This window comes from Gallinula chloropus (genome assembly GCF_964237585.1).
Source record: "Gallinula chloropus genome assembly, chromosome: 5".
Classification (NCBI taxonomy): Eukaryota; Metazoa; Chordata; class Aves; order Gruiformes; family Rallidae; genus Gallinula; species Gallinula chloropus.
In genome coordinates this window covers 40,189,595-40,216,612 of record NC_140090.1, presented here as the reverse complement: position 1 = coordinate 40,216,612, position 27,018 = coordinate 40,189,595, and the positions used below count along the sequence as shown (strand labels likewise).

Below are 27,018 nucleotides of genomic sequence, written 5' to 3'. Positions count from 1 at the left end.
CATGCGGCCTGGAGACCTGCACAGAGGCCCAGACTTTGTTGACACTTGATAGGGGAGGCAAGAACAAACGAGACTGCCTGGGTGCAGATCACAGCAAGTGTGCCCTGGCGAGTCAGGCTGCTGAAAGCAAGCTGAGCAGGAGGGAAGGATGCTGCCCACACAGAAAAAGCATTCTCAACAGCAAAACACTGGGAAGGAAGAAAACGCTCAGCTGCACACAGCTCGTAAGCAGTCCTGGAGCTCCTGTGCCTTGGGTGGAAGCCTGGGTTACAGCCCATACACTAACCACCTGTGCTCCTGGGCCCCCTGGGTGCCTTCCTGCCCCTGCAGCCTTCCGCACCCGGCTGGTGCCTTCCGGAGTCCGTCCGGCACCGTGGCGGCCCAGCCCTTCACCAATGAGAGGTCTTCCTGCAACAGGGACTGTTTGGGGAGCGATCACTGGACATGTAGCATTTCGTATGTGGGCTGCCTCATTGTAAGGCAGTCAGCAATAGCTATCTCCCCAGGCTAGGAGAGCCCTGAGCATTAAATCATCGAGGCTGCTGCTTGGTGTCCTGGGGAGAAACCTTGCAGGAACAGTTTTTACTGCCCGCAGGCTTATGCTGGGAGCTATTGCTTGGCGTTTAGCATTCTCTGGACAAAGCCAGCCCTAACCGCAGAGCTCCCGGCGCTGCCACTCACAGCTCAGCAAGTGGGGAGGGCGAGGGAGAGCCAAGCCGGGACGGGCCGCCGTGCCGCGGACAGAGGGGAGAGCCGGGGAGAGGCGGGGGGTGGGGGTGGGGCGGCTCCGCCTGGGTTTCACTTTCGGCTTCCCCTCAGCCAGCCCTTTCTGGTTCCCCGCCGCGTTTCCCCGAAGTCACGTGCCGCGGCTGTTCCCGCCTCGTACTCCCCCTCCCGTCGCGCCTGCGTGCTACGGCCGGGCCAGGACGCGGTGGGAGGGCAGCGCCGCAGCCTCCCCAGGCCGGTCCCCGCGGCTCGCCGGCCGCAGAGCGCCCGCGAGGCTCCTGCACGGCAGGCCCGGCTTTCTCTCGCCTGCCCACGCGTCCGGCCCATCTTTCAGCGCCTCCGCAGCAGCCGCTCGGTCCCTCACACGGTCCCAGAGCTCTGAGGCTGCCCAGCTCCCGGCGCCACCCCACAGACACGGCAGCTTGCCCCCGGAGCCAGGGCTCACGCTGTCGCTGCCGGCACTGCCTCGCCTTAACACGCAGTACAGCCGTAGCGCTGCCGCCTCCAGCCCGCGGGCTTGGGGGCTGCCAGCCGGGGTCCGCTGCTGAACAGCGGAGGGGGGCAGCGCCGCGCCGGGAACACCCCACCTCCCCCAGCGGAAGGCAAGCGTCTGTGGGCGGGGCGTCCCGGCCCTACGGCGCGCCCATTGGCCGGGGCGGCGGCAGGCCGGGCTCCGATTGGCCCCGTGGCTGGCCCCCCACTCTGGCCGGCTCCACGGATATTTCTGGGCACCAGCGAGGGTCGCGCGGCGGAGCTGGAGTGCGGTCTCGTCTTGCGAGTAAGTGCGGGCGGCGGCCGGGGCTGCCAGCGGGGCTGCTCCGGCGGGGCGCGGGGGCAAACGAGCCGCTGTCCGCCCTGGGAGCCCGTCGAGCGGCGGTGGCTGAAGGGGCGTTCGCCGCCCTTCGCTCCCGAACCGCGGGCGGGTAGGATGGGCGCGGAGCAGGCAGCGATTGCTTACAGCGGCGGGGCGAAGGGCGAGGAGAGCGCGGCCAGAATGGGGCGGCGGCAGGGACCGTGCGGGACGGCAGCTGAGCAGGCACCCGGGCTGGGGCGGCTGCGGGTCAGGCCCCGTAGCGCCCTGCCCCGAGGGAGGGCGGGACAGCCGCCTCGCCTGGCAGCTGGACAGGGACAGGCCGAGCCCGCTATCCCGGTACTGGTCTCTCCCCTACCTTCTTCCCGCTGCTCCGTAGCTCCCCTGCTTGCAGCCCCCAAGGTCGCGGTTGCCGCTCCATCAGAGCATTTCGGGCTGGCTCTCTATTCTCGCTGGCGCCTTGGCCCAGCTGAGGTGCTTTAAGGCAGGGGAAGGCCGAAGACCATCTTCTTTTGAGCACATCGAGACTAATTCTTCCAGCTCTCCCCCCCGTGTCATGTTTAACCCACTATGCCACTCTCAAGGGTGGGGGTACCAGTGGCCTGAAGCCTCTATGCAGCATAACCCTTGCAGCCCTCACTGTAAGCCATAGCATGTACCTCATGCTTGCTTCTTGCATAGGATACGCTAAGCAGCAGCTGAGGGCATACAGACACCAATGGACTTGGCAGGAGCCCGCCTGTAAGATAGCCCTTGGCCCTGACAGATGGGTCACACCACCCTTGGAAAGCTGCAAATGTTAGCAGACTCACATCTCCCTGCCCACATTCTCAGCCTTGGATGTGTCTTTTCTTGCTGTTGGCACTACAGGCATGCTAGCCTGCAGCCCGGCGAGGAGAGGGTAACGGGTCCACAGCCAGATATTGTATATCAGAACATACAGCTACTCTCATACAAGTACTGTTGCATGTCACAGCTTCTCTCAGATGAGCTTTAGGCAGCCTGTGCCTGCTGCAGACAGTTTAGCCCAAACATTCCATCATGAGAACTAAAGCATTTAGAAAAAACCCAAACCCAACAGTGCTCCAGTGCTTTATGCAGTGACTGGAGATCTAATCCCTTGGCAGGGCAGGTAAGTGCAAACACAAATAGCACCTGAAAATAAATGGCACCCTAAAGGTTGCCTGAATTCCTTACTCACTTTTTCCCAAGTCTTGGTGATGGGGAACATGTCTGCACCAACAAAAGGTGAAGCTCCACATACAGGATCTCTATTCTGCAGAGTACCAGTATCAAACACAGGTGCTCATTCCTGTATCCCTGCTAGACAAGGGAGCGGTAACACTGCCCATACCCTAGATGCTGGGAGAAGGGGTTCAGAGGAAAAAAATTGCAAGTTTTCATAGCAACAGGTGATCTAGCTCTGAGTTTGGGTTTTTTCTCTCCCCATGAAGTAGCATATTGTCTTAATTTGCAATTCATAATTTTTTCTTTTAAATTAAGCACAGAAAAAGTTGTATTGAATCTTGCTGAATAGCTCTGTAAAACAGAAACATTGTGACCTCAGCTAGAAACGCTATTCCCTTCCTACTCCTCCAATTTTGCCATTGTTCATGAAACCCTTAAATGAGTTACTCTTCACTAGGTCAGTCCAAATACTACTTAGGCACTTACACAGATGTTTTCTCCTCCCCAGGATGACTCAGTGGTATCAGCTACAACAACTTGACTCAAAGTTTTTAGAGCAAGTTCACCAGCTATATGATGACAGCTTTCCTATGGAAATCAGGCAGTACCTGGCACAGTGGCTGGAAAACCAAGACTGGTAAGCACGGAAATTGGTGATAGGCGGTGTTCTCGTACAGGCGGTTATGGGCAGCAGCAGGATACTGGGGGAACCTTTGCTGGTAGGATGCCTCAGTAGCTGCATGGTGCTTTAGCCCCTCTCTAGAGCGAGCTGACAGCTGGGGTAACAAGGGCACCATCGCTTATTTCTCTTTAGTCAGTCTGTACTAAAATTGGCTGGTTTAAGACTGATGTTCCTACCTCAGCAGCTCTGACTCTTACTGTTCGCAGCCTTTGAACTCTAGCTAAGATTTCTGTGGAACATCTTTTAGAAGAGCTGGTACAACATGGATAGATGCATCAGGTTCACTTTCAGCTTCTTGATGTGTGTGGAGTTGTAAATTGAGTTGACCATAACACAGCGACCATAACACAGCAAGAATAACAGAGAAACAACACTTCTGTATCAAAGAAAGTCAGATGAGAAAATGAAACTGGCTTATGTTTAAAGCTCTAAATGCTTTATATGCACTAGAACTGAAGCTGGGAATTAAGAATAGAAGTAATCCTGTGTGCGTTTCATGAATGCTGTATTGAAAGTGTGTTTAACACAAGCATGCCTTAAATTATTCTAGGGAACACGCAGCCAACAATGTATCATTTGCAACGGTGTTGTTCCACGACCTGCTGTCACAGCTCGATGACCAGTTTAGTAGGTTCTTGATAGAAAACAACTTTTTGCTGCAGCACAACATAAGGAAAAGCAAACGAAATCTTCAGGTATGACTGGAGTATATGCTCATGCATTTGCTTGAATTGCTTCAGCAGAGCAGTTGGATGCCTCTAAGCAGCTATCCTGCCATGAGATGTTCTCACAGACAATGAGAGAATTCTAATTTAAAAGCCAGAACTCAAGTGTTGCTTGATTTTTGTTTTAATTTACTACAGTTAGAAAGTTACGGTTTCATTACCAGTACAGTTACAGTTTCTGAGAACTCTAGAAAAAAGGAAAGTCATTGTTTGTGAAGCATTTACTATATGTATTTGGAGCGCTTACTCGAATGTAGTTTCACTTGCCCCACCCCTTCCCCTGCCAGTTTCTTCAGTGTCCTAACAAGCTTCTGGTGCAGAAGTAACAGAGGAAGAAGTCCTTCCCATGTCACCACAGGATTTCAGTGAGTAGCAAGCTGCACATTAGATAGTGCTCTGTGCATCGCATGGCACTAACAGAGAAAAGGCCTAAAGTGATTGGTAGTGAGTGGCAGTGCAGCAGACTGTACTACCTCTGTTAGTCTTCCCTGGAGGGCTTCATGCCAGAAGGTCTTCCATAAAGTCACCTTCCCCACAGCCTGTTTCCCACCCACCTAGCCTCTCAAGTCAGCAACTAGGGGAGCAGAATACAACCAGGCTGTACTTATCAGACAACAAGTACAGAGCAATCAAGAAGGCTGATGCAGGTCAGCAGCCCCCAGGGCAGTACCCAGTCCAGAGCTTGCTTCAGCATCATATGCATGTTAAAAACCCGTAAGGCTGAATTTGTATCCAGCCTTGACTATGTTCATAAGCAGCAGCTACCATATCTCCTTTACATCACCGACATAAGATCCATCCATACCTGTCAAACTAGAACAGACACCCTTCCGAAGTGGCAGCTATACTTCAAAGGTACAGGAGAGTGGCTCCCAGGGGAGAGCTTCCCCCAGTAATGTCTCCCTCCCTTTTCTTTCATGTGGAGTCCCACCTCTTCATAGCTGACAAACTAAAATAGGAACTGGATCACAGAGATGGTTGCTGTCATGTTCCCTGTAGTCTTGGAGCATGATGTGACCAAGATGTGAGCCACACAGTCACATACTGATCCTTTAGCCAATCAGTTTACCAAAAGCCAAGAGATTACGAGTGTGAACTTCAGTAATAATTTATCTCTAATGCCAGGATAACTTCCAAGAAGACCCAATACACATGGCAATGATAATCTACAACTGCCTGAAAGAAGAGAGGAAAATACTGAACAGTGCCCAGTTGTCTAATCAGGTAACTTAGCCTTGGAACTGTCTGCTGCAGTTTTCTCTGCCCTTTTCTGTTCTATGGGACAGAGCAACTGAAAGAGGAAACAGGCTGTTCTCTGTCTGCCCAGCGTGGTTCAAGACTGAAAAGTATTAGTTGGACAGCATGGCTTGTTTGTGCTGTATGAGGCACTTAGAGGGAAATTGCAAGGAACTAGTTTTTATTCATATGTTTTTTCCTAATGCTTCAGTAGTATATCCTGATGCGCTCATCAGATTTTATTACAGTCTAGTAATTAGTGCTTGCCTTATCTCTCCCAAGATGGTTTTAGCTTTTTGCTGTTGTGTTTTACTCCTTAATTGACATCATATTGAGGTGCTGAGCCCCGGTGCTGCTTCAGACCGTTATCTCTGGGAAAAATGACACATCATTCTCCTCCCCACTGATTTTCAAGTGTTTCTTTCTATTTTGGGTTTTTTTTTTTTTTTAATGAAGCCCGTTTCTTTCCTCTGAATCATAGGTAAAACCATATCCTTCTCTGTCTTCATCTGTTCTGACTTTTCATCATGTGTTTTTCCTTGCCAAGGAGAACAGTTTTGCAATAGAAGTTCTGCAGTTGGGAAAGAGGTGCAAAATATGTAGCTAGATATAATCCACTTACATACTAATAAAGTGATGACTGACCAAGCACATTAACTTCTGATACCAAAATGCTTCCCTGCAGAGCAAGAGTTTTGGATGGGTTTCGTAAAGAGTGGGAAGAGCACCCAGGCACAGGCTTTCAGCAAGGGATCTAGTGCAGCTGTGTTCATCTCCTGGAAAAGCATGGCTAACACAGCCATTCCCAAATGCCTCATAGCTGCATCACAGCTGTTCAGTTTCTGTTCTGGCAGATGACGTAAAGCACACACCACTGCCTTTCCAGCATACAATACATTTGTGTCATCAGAAAGGGAAATAGATCCTCCTGTACTTGCTAGGTGCAGCACCACATCCTGCCTATTCTTTCTGGTAAACCATCTTACTTCCCAGAGTCAGCACAGAGTGAGCACAATCCTAAGCATCATAAAAACCAAAGGAGAATCCCAAGTGTTAGAGTGTGCACAGATTGCCTTAGTGGTCTGAGTTAAACCTATGATGGGGATGCCTCCACCAGTTTCCCCAAAAGAAATACTCAAGATAGCCTTAGCTTACTCTGAAGCATTAGTCAGAGGAACAACGTATACCTGACTGTCCCCTGTTAGAGAGACAAGTTTCTAACACCAGAAAAGTTGCTGATGTGTGGAACAAACACAACCCTGTCTTTCAGATCCTGACCCTGTCCCCGAGCTCTGTTATGCAGTAAGCTTCCTGAATGCTATTGGGGTCAGCTTTCAGAGAAACTGTACAGAGCAATAAAAAGCATGCAAAGGGCACTACAGGGGAGAAGTTACATACCAGGTTACCCCATCTGCCTGTGCTTAGACTTACCATGTTCTTGCTCTTAGCCTGTTTCTCCCCTTATTCCGTATGGATGAGTCTAACACTTCACGTGGACGTCATCCAACAGGTGTGGTTGCTGATTCTTCAAAATACACAAAGACAAGCAAACAAAAGAACAGATTTGTGTGAAGACAAAACAATATAGGATTATATTGCTATGACAAAAAAAGTAACATCCTCACACATTTTTACACTCACCCCCCACCCTCCCACCTTGTCTCCTGCAAAGCTCGCTTGCTCTGAAAAAATTCTATTCAGATTTTATAATAGAAAATGAAGTCCAAGCCATGCTTGGAGCCATTTGCCAACACAAGCCACTAACTTAGATTAATGAGAAAAGTATTTGCTGTCACAGGTCACCCTGGTTTGACTTCTATTGTTCTACTTGCCCCCTCAGATGGAAGTGGGAAACGTACAGAACACTGTGGTTGGGATGCTGGACAAACAGAAGGAACTTGATGCAAAAGTGAAGGCTGTGAAAAACAGTGTTATAGTAAGTATAGCATAACGATTTAAGGTGGTGTCCCTCGGTTCATGTGTGTTGAAAAGCTTTCAGTACCTAAAATAACACTAAAACAACAAGTAAAAATAAGGTAGCGGTTTGATTTTCAATTATCACTAGTGCCTGAAAATAGAAAGTGATCATTGCCAGCAGCACTGTAGTGCTGAATTGGGATTTGACTGGTTTAGCAAGATCAGGTTTCTTGTGCTTGAGTTTTAGCAACAAAAGAGTTTTATCCCTCTGAAAGACTAGCAACTGAGGAAGAGCACTTAAGCAATCATGTGGTGACCATTTTGTTAATTGGAAGATAGACTTTCAGCTACCATATAGATGTTTTGTGTCTTAACTACTGTTGTGACAGAAAGGTTATCTCCAAGCAATACTTAAGAATTCTAAAGTCTGTTAAAAATGCAGGGTGCTGTTCCAAGTTTCCACTGTAGCCTAGGTTCTCCTGACTTATGTAACCTTACATGGCTAGACAATGGCTTTCCCATATTTTATAGTTAACAGATTTTAATTAGCTGAGAAGAGGAACAGAGGGTGACTAGAAGGCCATTAAGTTCAGGGCTGCTTCCTGTTAGAGGGTTCCATGAAAAGGCATTGCTGTAATACTGGACTTCGTCCCTGTAAGTGGCTAGTGCCAGGCAGCTCCTAATCAGAAGTCTTGCATTATGTGCAAGCACTGAATAATTGTGCCCATTTTCATTTGTGCTTCATAGGATGTGGAACAAGACATCAAGACATTAGAGGATATGCAAGATGAGTACGACTTTAAGTGTAAAACCTTGCAGAACAGAGGTAATTTAACCAAGGACATACTGTATTGCATGTAGTTCCCAAGAATACATTTTGCTGTCCTGTGTCGCGAACTTAAACCTCAAGAGACATAGCCAAACTTACTGATTATGCCCCTCTTATTAATTCTGCTTTATGCTGGAACCTGAATTCCTAAAAAACACATTCTCCGCATGTACCAGTTCTTACAGGAAGAAAGAACCTCTATGACAAGGGTCCTTTGTCATTTACATTCCTTTGCTACCAGGAATGGCAAGCCCTATAGACTCCATGACCATTCAACCATCAAGTAATTTTACACACCTCTTTTTGCCAGCTGGTATTTCAGACACCTTCCCTGCATTGAGCTCTGCAAGCCCTTGCAGACAGAGGGAAGCGCCTGCAGCTGTAGCTGGTTTCATTTTGTAAATCCGTTTCTCTGACTTGGGTCTAGAAAAGGCTTCAGTCTTCAACACAGATTGGCAGTTGACTGTCCCTCAGAAGTGGGACGTGTTTGGAAGATACTAAGGGGAACACCAAGCCACAATCTTGCTCTTTGCACTTGGGGGCAGGTGGTACTTCTGTGGGGCAGGCAGGATCCTCTGACTTAAGGTCAGTAGGCAGCAGAGGTAGAGTAGCTCGGGCCACCGCAGAGGATCCAGCTGCTGGGTCACCCTCAGGAGGCTGTAAACACCCTCCCTTACTCAGATACCCTCTGTTGCCAGGTGAAGCAATTGAGTGATTCAAGTCTGCAGTCAGCATGAGAACAATTGCTCTGTGTGTATCTTTACACAATATATTCTTCATTTGCACTCATTCTTGCTAAAAAAGCAAATCTGACTCATGCCTCATTTCACTGGGATAGGAGCTTTTCCTTGCATTAGTGCTTTTAAGTGTAGACTCTATCCTTTCAGAAGGGGGAGAGGAGGGATTGCAAGAAAAGCCCAAGAGTCAAGTATTTCCTCCCTTAGGAAGATATCCTTCACTTGACATCAGCCAGACAGGTCCCCTCTTCCCCAGTGCGTTTCCTCCACTTGTACTTCCCTGTTCTCACAACAGCATGACCTGTTGCACCCCTCCATCCTCACCTTCACAATCTGGACTTATTTTACAGAGCATGAGTCCAACAGTGTGTCCCAGGAGGAATATAAGAAGGAACAGATGAATCTCAACAAGATGTTTTTGTCACTTGACCTCAAGAGAAAGGTAGCGCTCTTGTTTTGTTTTAGAAGACAACAGCACTTCATTTTGAAAACATTTTCATTGGCTTGGCATAACAAATTATCTGAAGCATCAGTTCAAACTAAGGCTTCATTCTTTCCACCCTGACTGAAAGTGTAACTAGGCTGTGGCAGCAGTTCTCTGGCAGCCTTTATCACACCATCAGGTAAAGCTAAAAGAACAGTGAAAGGGAAAAGCATCATATCCATAGGCATGTTTTTGAGGAAAACATGATTAAAGACTCACAGCTCCACTAGAGTTAACATGCTCACTCTCATTGCAGTGCTCAAATGGCAAGTGCTGGGTGATCCCAGAGACACTCCTGGGACATGGGAATGTGAGACCCGCCTCTTTAGAATTTGGCAGTACCAACCAGGCATTGTTTCTCTAATCACTCTAACAAACACTCCAGCTAAAGAGCAGCAGGTGTTATAGGAAACATCCTCTGTTGACAAACTATTACTTGGGGTCCTTGCAGAGTTTTTCAGGACAGATAGCATTAGCTAAAGCAGTACTTAGTTTTTGCTGTGTAAAGTAATTTTAATAAACAGAGTAACCTTAATTTTCTCTGTAGGAAGTGGTGAACAAGATAGTACAGCTGCTGAACACCACGGAGCACACACAGAGTGCTCTTATTAACGAGGAGCTGGTGGAGTGGAAGCACAGACAGCAGACTGCATGTATTGGTGGCCCACCCAATGCCTGCCTTGACCAGCTACAGAGCTGGTAAGTCTCCAGTCAAGGACAGAAACTAGAAGCATGTTATGAAAGAACACCAGATCTGCAGAATATATCAATTATTTATATTACATATTTTCATTCTATCACAGCTTAACTACATTTAATTGATTTTGTTACCTCACCACATTTCCAATTAGCAAGAAATGTTCTGAGTGCACTGCCTAGCCCTGGGGACAGTCACCTGACTGGTGTCTCAGCAATATTACAATCCCAAAAACCAAGCTGAAAATAATAAGACACTGTAATTTTAGGTTCACCATTGTTGCTGAAAGTCTGCAGCAAGTTCGCCAGCAGCTCAAGAAGCTTGAGGAGCTGGAGCAGAAGTTTACTTACGACCCTGATCCCATCACAAAGAACAAACAAGTTCTGCAGGACAGGACACACAGTCTTTTCAAACAACTCATACAGAGGTAACAGACAAGAGTCTTTGTGTTTGCGTGAACAAGTGGATGGAGAGCACTATTCCTTCTGTTACCTCAATATTTCCTGTGTGCTAACTCAGCATTTTCTGAGGTTTTCCCAAGTTTGTCACAAGCATTGAACGAAATGACTTGTTAAGATTTACCCTATTCTGGGTTTCCACAGGCTCAGGCCTGTGGAAGGGGTTTGTGGTAGCCACTGCTTCAGTTTGCAGGAGCGGTGCTACAGTACACATGGGTTGTGGAGTCAAACTCCTGGTCTCTTAGTCCGTTTCTTGCTTTAAGCTTCAGCTCTGCAAAGTTCAGGTAAATAGAGGCAAGCCATGGCCAAGGTAAATACACACTAGATTCTCCAACACTTTGCCTCCAGATGCATCCTCTTTGTCTCCAGCACAGGGAGGCCAGCCGTATCCCTGTACCATCTCTGTGATGCAAGTTACTGTAACCAATAGTTGTTCCACGTAAGATCAGAGTTCCATTCTGTAACCATGCAGCAGACAAGAAATTCATGCTTGCAGAAGACTTGAAACTGGCAGGTAGGAGCAGGGGCTTAGATAAAGTAAGTAACACCCTATTATGGGCAGCAAGAGCCCAGAGCTCCAGAGTCCCATTCAGATGCTTTGGCCCCTGATCTTCGCTCTGGAAGCGCAGTAACTGCCTTCTATGGAAGTGAAGGCAGTGAGGGAGAGCTGTCTGGCTGCTGCTTCACCAAGCTGCTGCTGAGATCTCTCAGCTAGGAGTATAGCGGAAGGAAAAAAAGTCTCCACACTGCCTAGGACTCAACAGTAGAACTCAGAACTGATGTCCACACTGCTCAGCGCTATGCAAAAGGTGCCCAAGACAGTAGCAGTTTTGGATGCATCAGCACAGGTTAGCCTCAGGAGACTGGTTTATGTGGTTAGCAAGGCCTCAAATCCCCAGCCAGCTTATCTAGCTCTTGGGCAGGTGTTGTTACACAGCACTGTCTCACCATGCCATAAAAGTGAGAATTTAGCAAGCACTTGCAAAGGAAATGCTCCTCACTTGGATTATTCTGGTTACATCACAGCTTGTAGGTGCTGTTTGAGTTCAGGGAAGTTAAATGTAGCACTCTTCCCTCCTAAAGTCAGTGTATTTAGGAAAAGCCAACCCTCAAATCACTTTATACTTCTATCAACAGCACTAGAATACTGCAAGTGAAAAAACCCACGTGCAGACCTCTGAGTAGATTGAAACTGAGTGAAGAAAGCATGCAGTACTAGAGGGAAATCACCATTCATTTGAAGGCCTCTTCCTAATGCAAGTTCTTACTGTTTAAAGACAGCACTGATAAATGAAATTGCCTTTAACCTGTTCTTTCTGTAGCTCCTTTGTGGTAGAGCGGCAGCCTTGCATGCCAACACATCCTCAGCGGCCGTTAGTTCTGAAGACAGGAGTACAGTTCACTGTGAAGCTGAGGTATGTTTTCCCTTCCCCCCCAATCTTGTTTTGTGGTAAGCTTTTCATGCCACAGGGTTCCTGCAGCTCAGAGAGCATTGCAAGTCTTACACAGGAGCTGAAGTGCTCATGTCAGGAGGAAAGCACTGTGCCAGGGGATGTCTTCTAGCACAGTAACTTGCATTTAGCTTTTGCCCTTTACCAGAAAGAAGCAGGAGGAACTGAGTATTAAAAAGCCCAGATCAGAACTCACACAGACCAATTTGTCATGTGGAATCAGCCCATCTAATTTCCTCCCTGAATCAGGACCTGGGAATCAGTGCCTACAGACCTTGCAAATTCATCCTGTCACCGTAAGCGTGGCATCTTGTTTCGAGCAAGCTTAAAGCCTGCATGTAGCACCAGGTTGCACAGCTTAGATACACCTGCTATGAGCAGTGCAAAGAGAACCTGTCTGATATAAGCAGCTGTAATTGCAAAACTAAACAACTTTCTCTTTCCAGATTGCTGGTGAAATTGCAGGAACTGAACTACAACTTGAAAGTCAAGGTTTTATTTGATAAGTACGTTGCATTTTTCTCATCCCTGTGCACACTAACAGTAAGCAGCCCCCGTGCTCAGAAATCCAAGAGGCAGACATGTTTTAAGTGTTGAGGTGGCCAGGAGCAGGCTGGCTCTCCATGACAGCAGGTACATCATCCCTTTCTCTTACCCACACCCTTGCTCCAAGTCCCTCTCTGCCCTTAGACAAATGCCACAAAGCACAGAAGGCCCCTGTGCTTGCTTTAAAGGGGAGGCAGAGAAATGGGAAATTAACAAGAGGCTGGAGGGTCAGGAAAGGAGACTCAGCTTTTAAGAAAGTAGATGGGTTCTTATCTCCACATTTGAGTCTTTAAGTGGCATTCTGTTCACTTGGAACAGCTCTCAGGTCCAGAAACACACATGAAATGAGGGAAAGGAAAAGGAATTCCTATGTGGAACCCAAGTGGGGGAAAACCTGATTCAAGTAATGTAGCAATTCATTCAACAAGTTGTAAGCTGATTTAGAATGGCTACTATATATTTTCCCCCTCAGAGCCAGAGGTACAGCCTGCACTGTAAGAGAGGACTCGCTTTGGTTATGGAAAGCCCATACCAAAATTTAAGTCTCAGTACAAGATAGCCTGCGTGGCACAGTATTTTGCCTGCTTGAACCAGCTGCCTCCATTGCACTAAAGATCTCACAGAAGCATTTTACTGGTTCTCAGTCAGTTACTACAACAAACATGATTTCTATCTGTGGCAAAGCCTTTAAAAAAATGTCATTTTTGTCTTCTTTTGACAGAGATGTAACTGAGAAGAACTCGGTCAAAGGGTATGTGTCATTACAGTCTGGTGTATTAATATTAGGTTCTTCCCTTTGTGAATGTGGGACACTAATCTCTTCTCTCTTTTTGTGAAGGTTCAGGAAATTTAATATTCTGGGCACCAACACAAAAGTAATGAACATGGAAGAGTCTACTAATGGAAGCCTAGCAGCAGAATTCAGGCACTTGGTAGGGGATTTGTTTTTTCTTCTATCAACACATCCATTTTGCTGTGTGGGTAGGGGGTGTGCTAGGAAGGAGACAAATTGCTTTTGTTATTGAAATCATAGTTTATTTTTGCATAAGAGGAACGGGGAATCTTGGGGCATCTTTCTTTTTTTCCATAATATTTATTCTGTTTGAATATTTGCCTTTGTTGCTGAAACAAGACCAGAAAAGCAAACCAGTATTTGCTGCTATACAGCTTATGTTGCACTGAGTTCTGAGGAGAAGAGGAAGTCTAGAAGTCCTATCATGGGTCTTTTAGAGGAAGACCCGTAGGCAGGAAAGTTTGGAGATGTGTAAAGAGCATTGAAACAGGAGGAGAATTGCCTAGGAGGGGGCAGCTACAAGAAATGCAGTCCTTCAGCAGACTACACAGCACCTGATGTGCAGATCATAAGGATAGAACCAAGAGGAAAGAAAGGCTGTAAGCTGTAACCTGTGAACCTGGAAGTCTCCCTTCATTATCTAGAACAGGCTCTGCCTGGAGTTTGTCCAGTTCAGAGGGGGGCTTTGATAAGCCAGTATTTCATCTGATCCTTCCTGATTTCACATCCTTTCTGTTCTTTTAAAGGTGTTACACCAAAAGGGTGCAATATCTGATTTCAAAGATTAATGCTTATAAGAGAACGTTACCTATAGGATAATCCATTGGCTTCCACATCTTAGAACCAAGGAGGAGGCAGTACTAGTGCAGCAAGCTTACATACAGTTGAACAACAAGAGCATGCAAACATTTGCATCCCTTATCACTGTGGCAGAGGTAAATGAGTGACAATGGGTTTTTGTTTGTTTGCAGCAACTGAAAGAACAGAAAAACGCAGGAAGCAGAACAAATGAGGTAAGCGGCGCTCCCCTCACTCCTGAAGCTTCTGCATGAGACTAAAGAGTCATTCAGGCATTAAAGACAACACTCTGCTCAACGCCATGACAAAACAGGGCAACCTATCAATAGGAGAGGAGTTCAGGATTTTGAGAACTGATCCCTGTAGGACATGGCTACACATGGGAGCTACTGCTTTAGCAGGTGTTTCTGGCAAGAGCAGGCTTCTTTTATGTGCCTTTGGGGGAGGAACCAAAAAAAGTGCCTAGGAAGTACCCAGTCTAACAGGCAGCTGTCACTTTACTCAGACCTGTAAGCCATTTCTGATGTCCACAGCAAGTAACCTTGTGTAGAAAAGGTTGTTTTCCTCCCCACCCCCCATGATAAATCCCTTGCCACTAAACAAATTTTCAGTCCCTGAAAGGTTTTATTGTTTTGCGGTTTTAACTGCCTATTTTTTTTTCTATAAAGGGGCCTCTTATCGTAACAGAAGAGCTTCACTCTCTGAGCTTTGAGACACAGCTGTGCCAGCCTGGCTTGGTAATAGACTTAGAGGTATGTCTTAGATGAAGGAGGAATGGACTTACATTTCTGTACATCACTCATGCTGACAGTCTAAAGTTCTTTAAAATTACTCAGATATACCACACTTGTAGTTATTTCAAAATATACGACTGACTTTACATCTCTGTATGCATGCATACAGTGAGGATGCATTCAAACCTCTGGTAACCAGCCCTGTGTTTTAAGCTTTCTAGGTATCAATTCCCATTTATTTCAGAAGCAGCATGCCAAGAACTCTGCTGCTATCAGTGCTGTAATAACTGACACTAATGGAAGTCTTTATTGAAGGGAAAAAATAAAGTCTTCCTAGTACTGCATCATGCTGACAGTTTCTCCCCTACATACAAGCTCTAGTGAAAGAGTTCAGACCACGCAAGCAGGAATTACAATGGAAATGTCTGTATGGGTGATCTAGAGGACAGCTGCAGTGGGGGTACAGGATAACCTGACACCTTTCCTTCTCTCTCCCTTTCAGACCACATCCCTTCCTATTGTGGTGATCTCAAACGTGAGCCAGCTTCCGAGTGGATGGGCTTCTATCTTATGGTTCAACATGCTGTCTACTGATCCCAAGGTATTTAAAAACCACAAACACCAAACCAATCAGCCCCTGCTCCCAGCTTCTGTGTATGTGCAGGAGGAGCCTCTACAGTTCCCAAATTTATATCAGAAATAAATATTGTCTGTAACTTTCAGGCATTGTCTGTATACAAGTGGTTGCTGCTTTTTTCCCATGCAGATAACTCAGTGAACAAACACACAGTGACCTACTTACCTATCCTAAACAAAGCAAGGCTTGAAGCCCACTTGAGGGCATTATACACTGTATTGGGTACATAGAGCACACAGCAGCTAAATAAACATCCGAGAGTTCAAGTACAGGGGAATTCTATCCACTGGGAGGTGACCTGTCCAAAGGACAGCCCCAGAGATTGCTTTTTCTGGTAAAGAGCACACATCAGGGTAGCAGCCCACTATTCCTGAGTTGTCTCAATCTGACATCCATCCTTAAATCTGCATTTTGTTTTGGCAGTACACTTTGTAAATTCAAGCTGCATTCCAAAGTTAATGCTGACTAACCACAGATTGTGTTTTTCCCCTTCCTTTCTAGAACTTGTCCTTCTTTCTGAATCCACCTTATGCAAAGTGGTCTAAGCTTTCTGAAGTTCTGAGCTGGCAGTTTTCTTCTGTAACGAAGAGAGGACTTAATGCAGATCAACTGAGCATGCTGGGAGAGAAGCTACTCGGTATGGCCTCCTTCCATCTCTTTAAAGCCTTTGGTTCTACTGAACAAGTAGGTGGCCTGTTTGACTTGAAGCCGATTCCTTTCTGCAGCCTGCTTTCAGTCTTCCCTTCCTCCAGCACCTTTTCACTCCTACAGTACCACTTTGGAGCAGCAAAGCCTTTCCTTGTTTTTGGCAGAGTTCAGAAGCCACAGTCAGGCCACAGCAGAGCCTGCAGCTGTAGCTCCGGAGCTCTGCGTGTTAGGACAGGGCAGAGCAGGGCTGCTGAAGCAACACGTTTAGTCAGTGTTTGAGGTGACTGTTTCTCAGATTTAACAACAACCCCCAAAAAAAGCCACCTCCATTAATTTTAACTGTGCCCCCAAGCTGGAGGGTGGGGGTGTTTATCTGTGTAAACACAATTACAGTATCAAAGCGCAAACACTCTGGAACTGTTAAGTGGTATCAAGTGGAATGTATCCCCAGATGAAAGCCCTTCATAGTAGCCTAACCAGCCCTGGATTTTTTCTTCGTAACTCCTTGTCAGTTTGCCTGACAGGCAGGGCACTTGACACAGCCACCAAGTCTGCATAGTAGGCTGTAGTTAAAACACTGTTAGTTCAGTATATTCCATTAACCCCAAGTTTCAGGAAGCATTTGTATTTAAAGGGATTTGGCAGAAGTAGGGTCTGGGGGTGAAGTACAGCATTCTGGTCTCACATGCCTTTCCTCTGACATCCCCAGGACATTAGATAGGGCAGAAAGCTCACTGATTTAAAAGGTTACTTTTTGGAATTCTGCAAGGAGATTAATTTTTAGTGTGATTAACCATTAGGTAGGCAAAGTGACCACTGACCTGTTTCTGTGGTCAATCTGCAGTTCAGATCTTCATTCTTCCAAGTAGGAATGCAATTTAACTCTCACCTCCGCAGGTAGAAGTATTTTACTACTAAAAAAATCCAGGTTGCTGAACACAATACATACAGGATCCTGTCGTACAAGGGGGTCTATTGGGCTGCCAGGATTCAACTCATCTGCTGCTTTTGTGATGTGAAAATTGACAGAATCTTGGTCTGAAGTATCAGAAAAGCTCCCTGCCCCAATCTGTTTTTGGAGAGGTTGGGGGTGAAAAACAGCAGATCCCTGACTTTATTGAAAGACATAGCATGATCTGTAATGGAAAGAATTTGGCTTCGAAGACAGAGTGCAAAGCTCTAGCTACTGTAGCCACAGCATGGGATATTCCTTGCTGTGGTTATGAAACACTGTTGACAAGAAAATAAGGCAAGTGGGGAAATGATTGCAACAGGAGTGAAGTGAGTCTTTGGTTGGGGCAACCTTGGGAGCCAGAAGTTTCTGGGACAATAGCCTGCAAGAGGTGCCGGAATTGATACAGAAAAGTGCTTGATCTCGGAAAGATGATGTGGGGTCTGCTGAGCACCTACAGAAAAGCTTCTGGGCTGCAGGTTTCTCATTTTGTCAGAGAAGATACATGCAAGACTTCAGTCTCCTTCCTGGAAGCATTTTGAAGCTGGCCAGCACCAAGTGAAGGCACCATGTAGAAAGCATCAGGAGGAAGCTGCTCCCATTACACAAGGCCTGTTCAGATACTTGGGGGTCCTGGTGGATGACAGGTTGGCCGTGAGCCAGCAGTGTGCCCTGGTGGCTAAGAGAGCCAATGGGATCCTGGGGTGCATCAGGAGGAGTGTGGCCAGCAGGTCGAAGGAGGTGATCCTCCCCCTCTACTCTGCCCTGGTCAGGCCCCACCTGGAGTATTGTGTCCAGTTCTGGACTCCCTGGTATAAAAAAAGACAGGGATCTCCTGGAGAGAGTCCAGAGAAGGGCTACAAAGATGATTAAGGGTCTGGAGCATCTCCCCTGTGAGGAAAGGCTGAGTGAGCTGGGACTGTTCAGCCTAGAGAAGACTAAGGGGGGGGATCTAATTAATGTCTATAAATATCTTAAGCATGGAATGCAGGGGGAATCACCCAGCCCCTTTTCAGTGGTCTGTGGAGATCGGACAAGGGGCAACGGCTGCAAGTTGGAGCACAGGAAGTTCCGCACCAACATGGGGAAGAACTTTTTCACAGTGAGGGTGACAGAGCCCTGGGACAGGCTGCCCAGGGAGGTGGTGGAGTCTCCATCTCTGGAGATATTCCAGACCCGTCTGGACACCTATCTGTGCAATATGAGCTAGGGAGCTGCTTTGGCAGGGGGGTTGGACCCGAAGATCTCTCAAGGTCCCTTCCAACCCCTGTGATTCTATGATTCTGTACACATTGTCATGCAGCGAGCTTCTCAAGAGGGGAACTCTGCACCCTCCCTGCACTAGCAGTGAGACACCATAACCTTGCATTTCTTTTCTTCCTTAGTCCAACAACTTAGAGCTGTACCTAAGCAGTGAGAAACTTCATGCTAGAAGTACTTTTTTTCCCCCCAGCCTAAGTAAGTAATTGTCACTGTTCTGTGCAGGGCCAACAAGTGGAGGATCTCACGATGGCCTCATTCCTTGGACAAGATTCTGCAAGGTACAGACACAGTTAAAAAAGCCAAGGCAGAACAGGGAGCTTTGTCTTGGGGTGTTTGGGGGTTTTTGGGTGGGTGGTTTGTTCAGGATTTTCTCCTCTAAGTTGCTTTCTTTTTCAGCAGCATACTCTTGATTTTTATAGAGCTTAAATGGCTGTTGGAGGTTTTAGTGATGAGGCTGTAATAGCAGCAGGAGGAAAGAAGGTCTTGTAATAGCAAGGAGTAAGTTCAGTGAGGTAAACAATATAGTAAAACACCTTTTAAACACTGCATCTTTGTTACTATGAACACAACTGCTGTTAGTAGTTCTCATTAACCATCACAAAAAGCATCAAAAAACCCAGCAAGGTGACCCAATTCATCTGTCATAGCAAAGGACACTTACCAGACCAGAGGCAACTGGATTAGAGTGAGGATTAGCACAGGGCAGCCAAGAGGGTCAGCACGATGGCAGAAAGCCACACATGAGCTTTCATAACCCTGGGGCAGGAGAACTCATCATACTTTGTTTGGCTTTAGACCCTAAGCTGGTGTAGGTAAGCAGGAGATGACAGCAGATGGGGACAAACTCCAGGGCAAGAGCAAAGCTCCAGTGACCTGAAAGCACTGAAGGTCATTTATACAGGTCTCACAAGGGATTGAAATCAGAGTCTGACCAGAAAGCGTCCCTACACTGTTCTGCCAGCCAGCCTGGCTGAAGGCTCCAGGAAGGACAGTGCCCAGGCAAAAAACAGCCTTTTCTCTGTCCGTAGACCGGGATTGCTGGATGGGAGTTGGATCACACACATCTGTGCGTACTGTAGGCTCAGGCAAACATCCCTCTCCCACTGTCCCATGCCTTTTGATTCCACACATGCCTCCTTCCTAATAGCTTATGTGGGAGAAGGTCATAAGAGAATATGGGGATGGTGAGAAGGAAAAGGGAGAGAAAATTGGAAGAACAAGTAGGTTCCGGCAGAATTGAGAATTTGCTTCCTCTGCTTAATGAAGCTCCTGATAAGTTCTCCCTGGTCTCCCTGCTCTCACCTGTACCTTTCCATATTCTGAATTTCAGGAAAACATAAATGATAAGAATTTCCCCTTTTGGCTGTGGATTGAAGGAATCCTGGAGCTTATCAAGAAACACCTCCTGTGTCTCTGGAATGACGGGTAAGACCTGAGTAAAGTTAAGATTGACGTGGCCAGTGCCTCAGACCTTTCATTTCAGCTAGCAGCTGCACCCTCAGCCTGTGAGGTTGTTTGTGCAGAAACTTTGGACCCAAAAACCCCCAGAAAGTCTGAGGCAAATAAGGAAACCTGGCATGAGGCAACTGCTTTCAAGCAAAAGCATCCTGTGACTAAGCTGTCCCATTTAAGTCACGCACTAGAGCAGAGTCTCTCTTGTGTTTGACAGGGAAGGCTGAAGTGACACAAAGCCATAAAGTGATCATCCATCTTTAACACACCCAACAGAAAACTTTGCCTCAAGCAAACCTTATCTGTAAGCCCCTCTAAGTGGGAGCAGCCCAGCTGCGCTTCTGTCTGTGATACGAGTCCAGAAAACCATCTTTGCTGATCTTAAGAGTGTATTATTAAGGCTCTACCAGATGGAAGGCTGGTTCCATTTGCCCTTTCATGCTACTTTAGTAAACCAGTTAACATACCCATGGGGCTAAGCCACAACCTTAGGGTTTCATAGAAAGAAAAAGGGGCAAGTTAAACCCTGAATGTAATCAAAGCCGAAGACTGAGTACCACCAGTATTTCCTCTCTCAGCTGGCTTTGTTGGATGGTCACAGGTCTTTGTATTTTCGGAAAGGCAAAAAGAACTCTTATACAAAAAAGTATTACAGCCTCAAGAACACTTGCCTTTCTATAGAGTGCACTTGCTACCAGATTTTTTTTACCTAAAGCAAGCCAGGTAAAAAAAACCCCACCAAAACCACAAAGACCAACCAAAAAACTCCACAAACCCTTAAAACAGGGCACCTTACACAGACACCTAAAGCATCTAAGCAAAATCATGATGATTTTGTAGTTTTTGTGCAAAAGACACTCTCCCTAACACAGTGCACAGAAGGGCAGCAGCAGTGCTTTCTGAACAGTATTTATAACTTCATTATTGATTATTTTGAGGAACAAGCAGCATTGCAAAGAAAGTCCAACCTTTAAAAAAAAAAAACCAGCATGAAACAACACACACAGCACAGCCAACAGCTGGGGTTTGGCTAGATTTATGCCAGGTTTATGCCTGCACAGCCCCCTCCCCAGCACCCATTCCTTACGTTACCACACTGGCCTCCCTACCTACATAGTGACATTTGCTAAGCACAACATACCCACGGGTTGAGACCACATCAGTTTAACAGCTCATCCACCTGTACGATTGCTTTTTAGCTTTCCTAGCTGGCCCAGGACAGCTTAGATGTTATGTTGAGGACTAAATTCAGCTTTTTCTGGTAAACATTACAGCTGCATCATGGGATTCATCAGTAAGGAGAAAGAACGTGCGTTATTGAAGGACCAGAGTCCAGGAACATTTTTACTAAGATTCAGTGAAAGCAGCAGAGAGGGAGCAATCACCTTCACTTGGGTGGAAGGATCTCCAAGTGGTAAGTCAGTAACAGAGAACACCTTTGTTGTCAGAAACACAAGCTTACACCAGAACAAGAAGCCCTTGTGCTCTTCCACACCAAGATCCAACACAACAAACCACAGTAGCAGTCCCTGCCCCTACAAGTAGCGGGCCACAAGCCATAGCGGCCACACACCTTATTTGGTACAGTCCATAAACCACACAGGATTACTGAAGGGCAGCTGACAGGCCTTCAATGCCCATATCATAACACTTCCCAGGTACTGCTGCTACCCTGGAAGCTTGTTGAGAGCAAACCAACTGGACCATCCCTCCACCTCTCTCTCTCGGAGGAGATATACAGACCTACACCCCCCTCCAGACCCTCCTCACCTCATCAGAGTTTGCTTTCCCAGGAGAAGCTCACCATAGCCACACTCAGGCCTCAGTACTACTGTTCTCTCCCACCACTTCACCCCATACACAACACTCCTTTCTCAAAGGACTTTCTCAGAGGAATTCTATGACTTCCTTTAACTCACAGCCCAACACATTTTGCTCCTTCCCACATTCTCCCCAGGGAAGATAATAGCCACTTCATTTTCCACCACTTCTCCTTCCTCTTGATCCCTGAGGAGGAGCTGATGAACAAACCATTCCTACCATTAGCCAGACTACTGATGTTCAAGGAAGCCCAGAGCCTTAAAAGCTGCTAAACCCCTCCCTCCCATTATCCAATGTGGGTTCTTCCCTTATCACACTACTTAAACCAACCCACCTGTCTAGATGCTGCAGCTGTGGACACTTGACTTGGATGAGTGCAGGACCTGCAGCAGCTGGAAAGGAGACTGCTGGATGTAGTTGAATGACATCTTCCTTGTTGCTGTCCTCATAGCAGAGCCACCCAAAAACAGAGTGGAGAGGGGTGATGGCATTTGAAGCATTTAGGGTGGCTTTATCTGTCTCTCTGGTTCACAAGAGCTCTGAGTGGTGTGTGGGGATCCAACTTCCCAACAGGTAGTATAGTTTGAATGACATCCTTTAGAAGAAGGTTGAAAAAGTAGTGCTGCTTTAATTGGTTAATGAAATACCCCGGGTGATTTCCACAGACAGTCACCCCAGTCATTCTGAACACAAACTACACCAGAAGCCATCACTAGGTGCCACCCCTCCATATGCATTCTGACCCCACGGAACAACTGTCCTTTCCCTTTGACAGTCATTAAGTATTTACCTGCAGCACAGTAGGTGTCCTCCAGGTAAGCCCTGTGTTCACCCGGCCTCAATTTAGGAAAGAGGCTGTGGCTTTTCTGGAGAGTTCTAGTCAGAGCCTGGGAAACACCTTCAGGTGCTGCTGCTCCTCTCCTCCGCAGAGCCCCAGTTCCATTCTGTAGAACCATACACCAAGAAGGAGCTCTCTGCTGTGACTTTCCCTGACATCATCCGCAACTACAAAGTGATGGCAGCTGAAAACATTCCCGAAAACCCACTGAGATTTCTGTACCCAAATATACCCAAGGACAACGCCTTTGGCAAGTACTACTCCAGGCCTAAGGAGGGTGAGTGCTATAAATGGCCCATAAGTGTGAGGCTTGTTCTTGAGATCCTTGGGCACCATAGCGTGGAAGGGAGGGGTGGCACTTGGAGCCAATGCCTTGGCATTTGGGAGGTGGGAACAAGCACCTAAGCTTCAGCAGGTTAAGAAGAGCTCTGCTTTTAGAGGCACAACATCAGAGCTAGTCCAATCAACAATGAGTCCAGGATGGCTGCTGGCCCTCTCATGCAGCTTTCACATGAGCCTGTGAGGTATTTCAGATGCAGGCTCCCACCAGGAGCTGGAGCCCTGACCCCGTTTGAGAGTTGTAGGGGGCTGATCTGGGCTGTGGGGGCCTGGCAGCCTGTGTAGGTACAGCTGCACCAGACTTCAGGGGAGGTTTCACTCCCCACTCTCAGTTCAGCAGAAGGGAAAATGTGACGAGAAAACAGAATAAATTACCAAGAGTGCTGCAACACACATGGGGGAGATCTGCATGTTGTCTGGGTCACAGGCTTTTTATTTTTGGTAGAAGAAAAATGGCAATGTGAAGTAAACTTGCTAAAAAATTAAAAATTAAGCTTTTCTTTCCCCTCCTTGAAGCACCAGAGCCCATGGATTTGGATGGTCCCAAGGGAAATGGCTACATCAAGACTGAGTTAATCTCTGTTTCTGAAGTGTAAGTTTCCACACAAATGCTCAATTTCTAGAACTCAATCATAACTTCTTAGCTGTAGTTCTTGTCTTCACAGTATTTAAGTTGTAGGTGCCCCTGTTGAATCTTTCCTCTTTCTTTGAGGTTCTGATCACACCTCATACATGCAGTGCTGTCTTTGAAACACCATTTTTGGGTAGAAAACCTAGAAACCTGCAGGCAATTATACCAGCAAATCATTTCTTGAAAAGCAGGTTCTGGAACAGGCTGCCCAGGGGGGTTGTGGAGTCTCCTTCTTTGGAGATATCCAAGACCCGTCTGGATGCCTACCTGTTCAACCTGTGCTAGGGAGCCTGATTTGGTAGGGGGTTTGGACTCGATGATCTCTGGGGGTCCCTTCCAACCCCTACAATTCTGTGAATCTGTGATTGACTACTTGGGCTCTGATTAGACCGTAGGTCACTGGGTAGTCCCAGTTTTCATTTAAAGCCACGTTGGCTTTGCAAGGCGTGGCAAGTTGGCTGGGTCTTCTTCACAAGAGACTTAAATCAGTGGCCCTTCTGGCCTTGGAGCCAGATGTGGTAGCCAAGCTGCGTCCCTTCCCTTTAGTGAAAGCTTGTCCCTGCTTTCTCCTATCAGCCACCCTTCCAGGCTCCAGTCTCCAGAAAACCTGCTCCCCATGTCTCCTGAAGAGTTCTATGAGGTGTCTCGGATGGTGGGCTCAACAGAGATCGACACTGTGGTACGCATTGCAAACCCTGCACGCGGGAGGGTTGAGCTTTTTTTAGCCTGTCTCTCCTCCAGACACAGATCAGACACTTAGCATAAGATCACGCTTCAGGCACGTGAGGGAAGCTGGGATCTGGCGTTGGGCTCGGATTGCCATCAGTTGTTCTTTGTGTGTGTTTGTGGGGATGGGGTGAGGAGCAGGAGAGCAAAGCCTTCCTCTCCAGGAGGGCAACAGGGAGCGGTGGGGGGGTGTGACTGGAAGTGTTGCCCTGCTGACACCTCCAAGGTTCTGCCTGTTGGCAGGGTTGTCCTTTTGGGGTGTACTTCAGAAAAAAAAAAAAAAATCCAAATTAAAGCATGGCTGTTGGGGTTTTTTTCCCCTTTCATTTTTCTTCTGGTTAGTTTGGCCCTGAGCTGTGAATCTGGTGCTGCCTGGGGAGACCTGATTGCGCTCCATGGTTAGCAAAGACTGTGGAGTAGTAGTGCTTTGCTTGGTTTAATTCCCACGTACTTTTCTTGTTGCAGATGTGTTCGGCGTATTCAACGTAAAGGTCAAGCTTTTTACTGCATCATTAACATAGCTGACTAGCTTATACATGCCTCTCCGCGGTGGCTTGGCAGCTGTGCTTCACTTCAGTTCTTTGGGAAGGCCCCAGGTACCTCACAGCTCATCAGATTCTCAAAAGTCCACTAGCAACTTCTAACTAGTGGGGACACGACCAGTGGCCTGGGTGACCTCCTTACACGCACTTTTTTGGTTTAGATGTTCTTTGTTAACAGATTCCTGGTTAGCCAGATACGGTGCTAGAGTGGAGGAAGAAGGGATAGGAGTGAGAGGTCCTCACAGTAACCATGGGAGAAACACACTTCTTTTGGTTGGAGGGAATTAGTTAAATTTAACATTTAAACCAGCTGGCTGTACATAGGTGGCTTCAAAGGAAAGCTAGTTCTTTCACAGAGGTTCTGTTCAGAAAGCTCACACCTTCCATGTTAATACTCCTGAAGAACTTTCATGGCCTTAAATTTTCACGTGCATCACAGAAAAGAGAGAGACTGCCACGCTGAGCCCGTGCTGCTGAAGCTTGTCCTGGTTTTATCTCATCCAAGGGCACAGCTACCATACTGAGAGAGCAGAAGCCAAAAAAACATTGCCTGCATTTAGTTTTTGTTTCCTAAGGCAGAGTGGTGTTGTGCAGGCCCTGCAGCACAAGCTGCCTCTGGGAGAGCTCACAGGACACCACCTTAGAGCTGCGCTGGCACGTGCTGAGCTTCCAACCCCACGTGTACCATCGAGACAAAAGCCTCTCGGGCTGCAGCCATGCTGGAGGGGACGAAATCCTGCTCTTACAGGGTACAACAGGAGTGTGTTTTTACTCACCCTGCTTAACCTGCAGAGGGGAGGGTCCGGTCACTCCAGTCTGTTACAGTAACGTGCCTCAGGGCTGTGACAGCTGGAACAGAGCGCTGTTTTTATTGTGAGCTGTGAAGCAGGGCGCCTGTTTCACTGTTGATTTGAGCAGCTACAAGACTCTACAGGCTTGGATAGCCAAGCAGTTTTGCAACTGGGGGGGTAAGGCACATCCATACCGCACAACAGCTGTGGGGTGTGCGATCTTTAGTCCTCCAGGAATGGAGTCATGCTTCCACCAGAGGAAGCACAGGTTCGGGTACACCACCACCACGCTGCTCTTTGGAAGCACTCAATCTGTCAGCTGATGCTTAGACAATAAACAACCGGTTCAGTTTAGCATGCTGTGCCCAGCAAGGCTGATGTGGCCCCTCAAAAGGCCTGAGAGAAAGAAAGTTTAAAGGACCTAGGGCACACAACACCTGGATTTAAGTGGAGAGCATCGGTATGCGGAGTTACCTGTGGCACCCTGCTGTACAGAGGCTAGCAGTGCCACAGAGCATCACAACCAGTGACTTAGTGCTTCTGTCTTACTATAACTGGCTGAACATGTATCTGCATTGTAATACACACCCTGTATTTGTTTCTTGAGCTACACCTTGTACTAATGTCCCATACTTGGCCCTTTGCAGTACTTTTGTATCGCAGTTTTATCAACTGGACTGAAATCTGCTTTTGAGATAGAAAGCGATGGCCTTACTCATAGCTTTGCCTTTACATGGCCGATGGTTCTGGAAACGGTGGGGTTTGGGTTTTTTTTTTTGCCCCAGTGGAATATTCTTTTGTCATTTTAAATAAATGGAACTGTCAGTTGACACTTGTGCCCTTGGTTGTGTGTTTTGGCTGCTTTTCTTATAAAGACGCTGTGTCTGCCAGTAGTTGAACATCTATCTCATCTTGAACTTGTTTGTGCAGCTGAACAGCTCAGAAGCCTAAGGCCATATAGATGCCTGTAGTTCATGGCACTGCCGCAGGCCAGTCTGTGTTAGAGTTCCTGGAGGTGCTGGTCAGAATATTTTGTATTATAATGACTATTATTGCTTGTCTCGCATCACTGACTGGTTTTTCTTCCCCAACCAAACTTCAATAAACTTCATTTTATTTTGGATTTGAGTTGATCATGAGGATGCCTGACCTATGGCTGTAAACTTCAGGAGCTAGCAAGCTGGCCCACCGCTGCCTTGTTTTTAATCTGGTGCTATTAACTCACATGATCTGTTGTCTCACACCTCTTGGGCTTTTCTGTTAAGCACACAGCCAGAGGAGTAGTAAGGAGACAGAAACTGCAGGTGAGGTGAAGGACAGCAGAACCTTCACAGGAGGAAGCTAGAGCTGTTGAGGGGGATGTGGCCAGTCCACTTCAGACCCCCAGCATTAACAAAAAAGCAGCCAGCAGCAGGGGACGGCTCTACAAGTGTTTTCTTTTAAAAAGCAAGACTCAAAAGCGAGGCTAGATCAGATAAACACTCTGATTTCCTGTGAGCTCTGCACAACGGGCACGACCCGCAGTAGGTCTTCCCCGTGACTGAAGTCTTCTTTCAACATGAGTGG

At 47.1% G+C, this 27,018-nt stretch overlaps 1 protein-coding gene across 1 annotated transcript; it reads left to right on the top strand.

Moving 5' to 3' along the window:
- The first annotated feature begins 1,486 nt into the window (after positions 1-1,486).
- On the top strand, positions 1,487-26,282 carry STAT1 (signal transducer and activator of transcription 1). Its single transcript, XM_084264983.1, has 24 exons — positions 1,487-1,504; positions 3,234-3,362; positions 3,958-4,102; positions 5,258-5,356; positions 7,209-7,304; positions 8,033-8,111; positions 9,202-9,293; positions 9,883-10,034; positions 10,301-10,459; positions 11,813-11,905; positions 12,388-12,447; positions 13,209-13,238; positions 13,326-13,419; positions 14,252-14,293; positions 14,747-14,830; positions 15,315-15,413; positions 15,951-16,086; positions 18,535-18,590; positions 19,643-19,737; positions 21,039-21,178; positions 22,515-22,700; positions 23,279-23,354; positions 23,970-24,072; positions 24,585-26,282. The coding sequence occupies exons 2-24, from the start codon at positions 3,235-3,237 to the stop codon at positions 24,606-24,608; spliced, it is 2,268 nt and encodes a 755-aa protein (XP_084121109.1). The 5' UTR covers positions 1,487-1,504; position 3,234; the 3' UTR covers positions 24,609-26,282.
- The last annotated feature ends 736 nt before the right edge of the window (positions 26,283-27,018 follow it).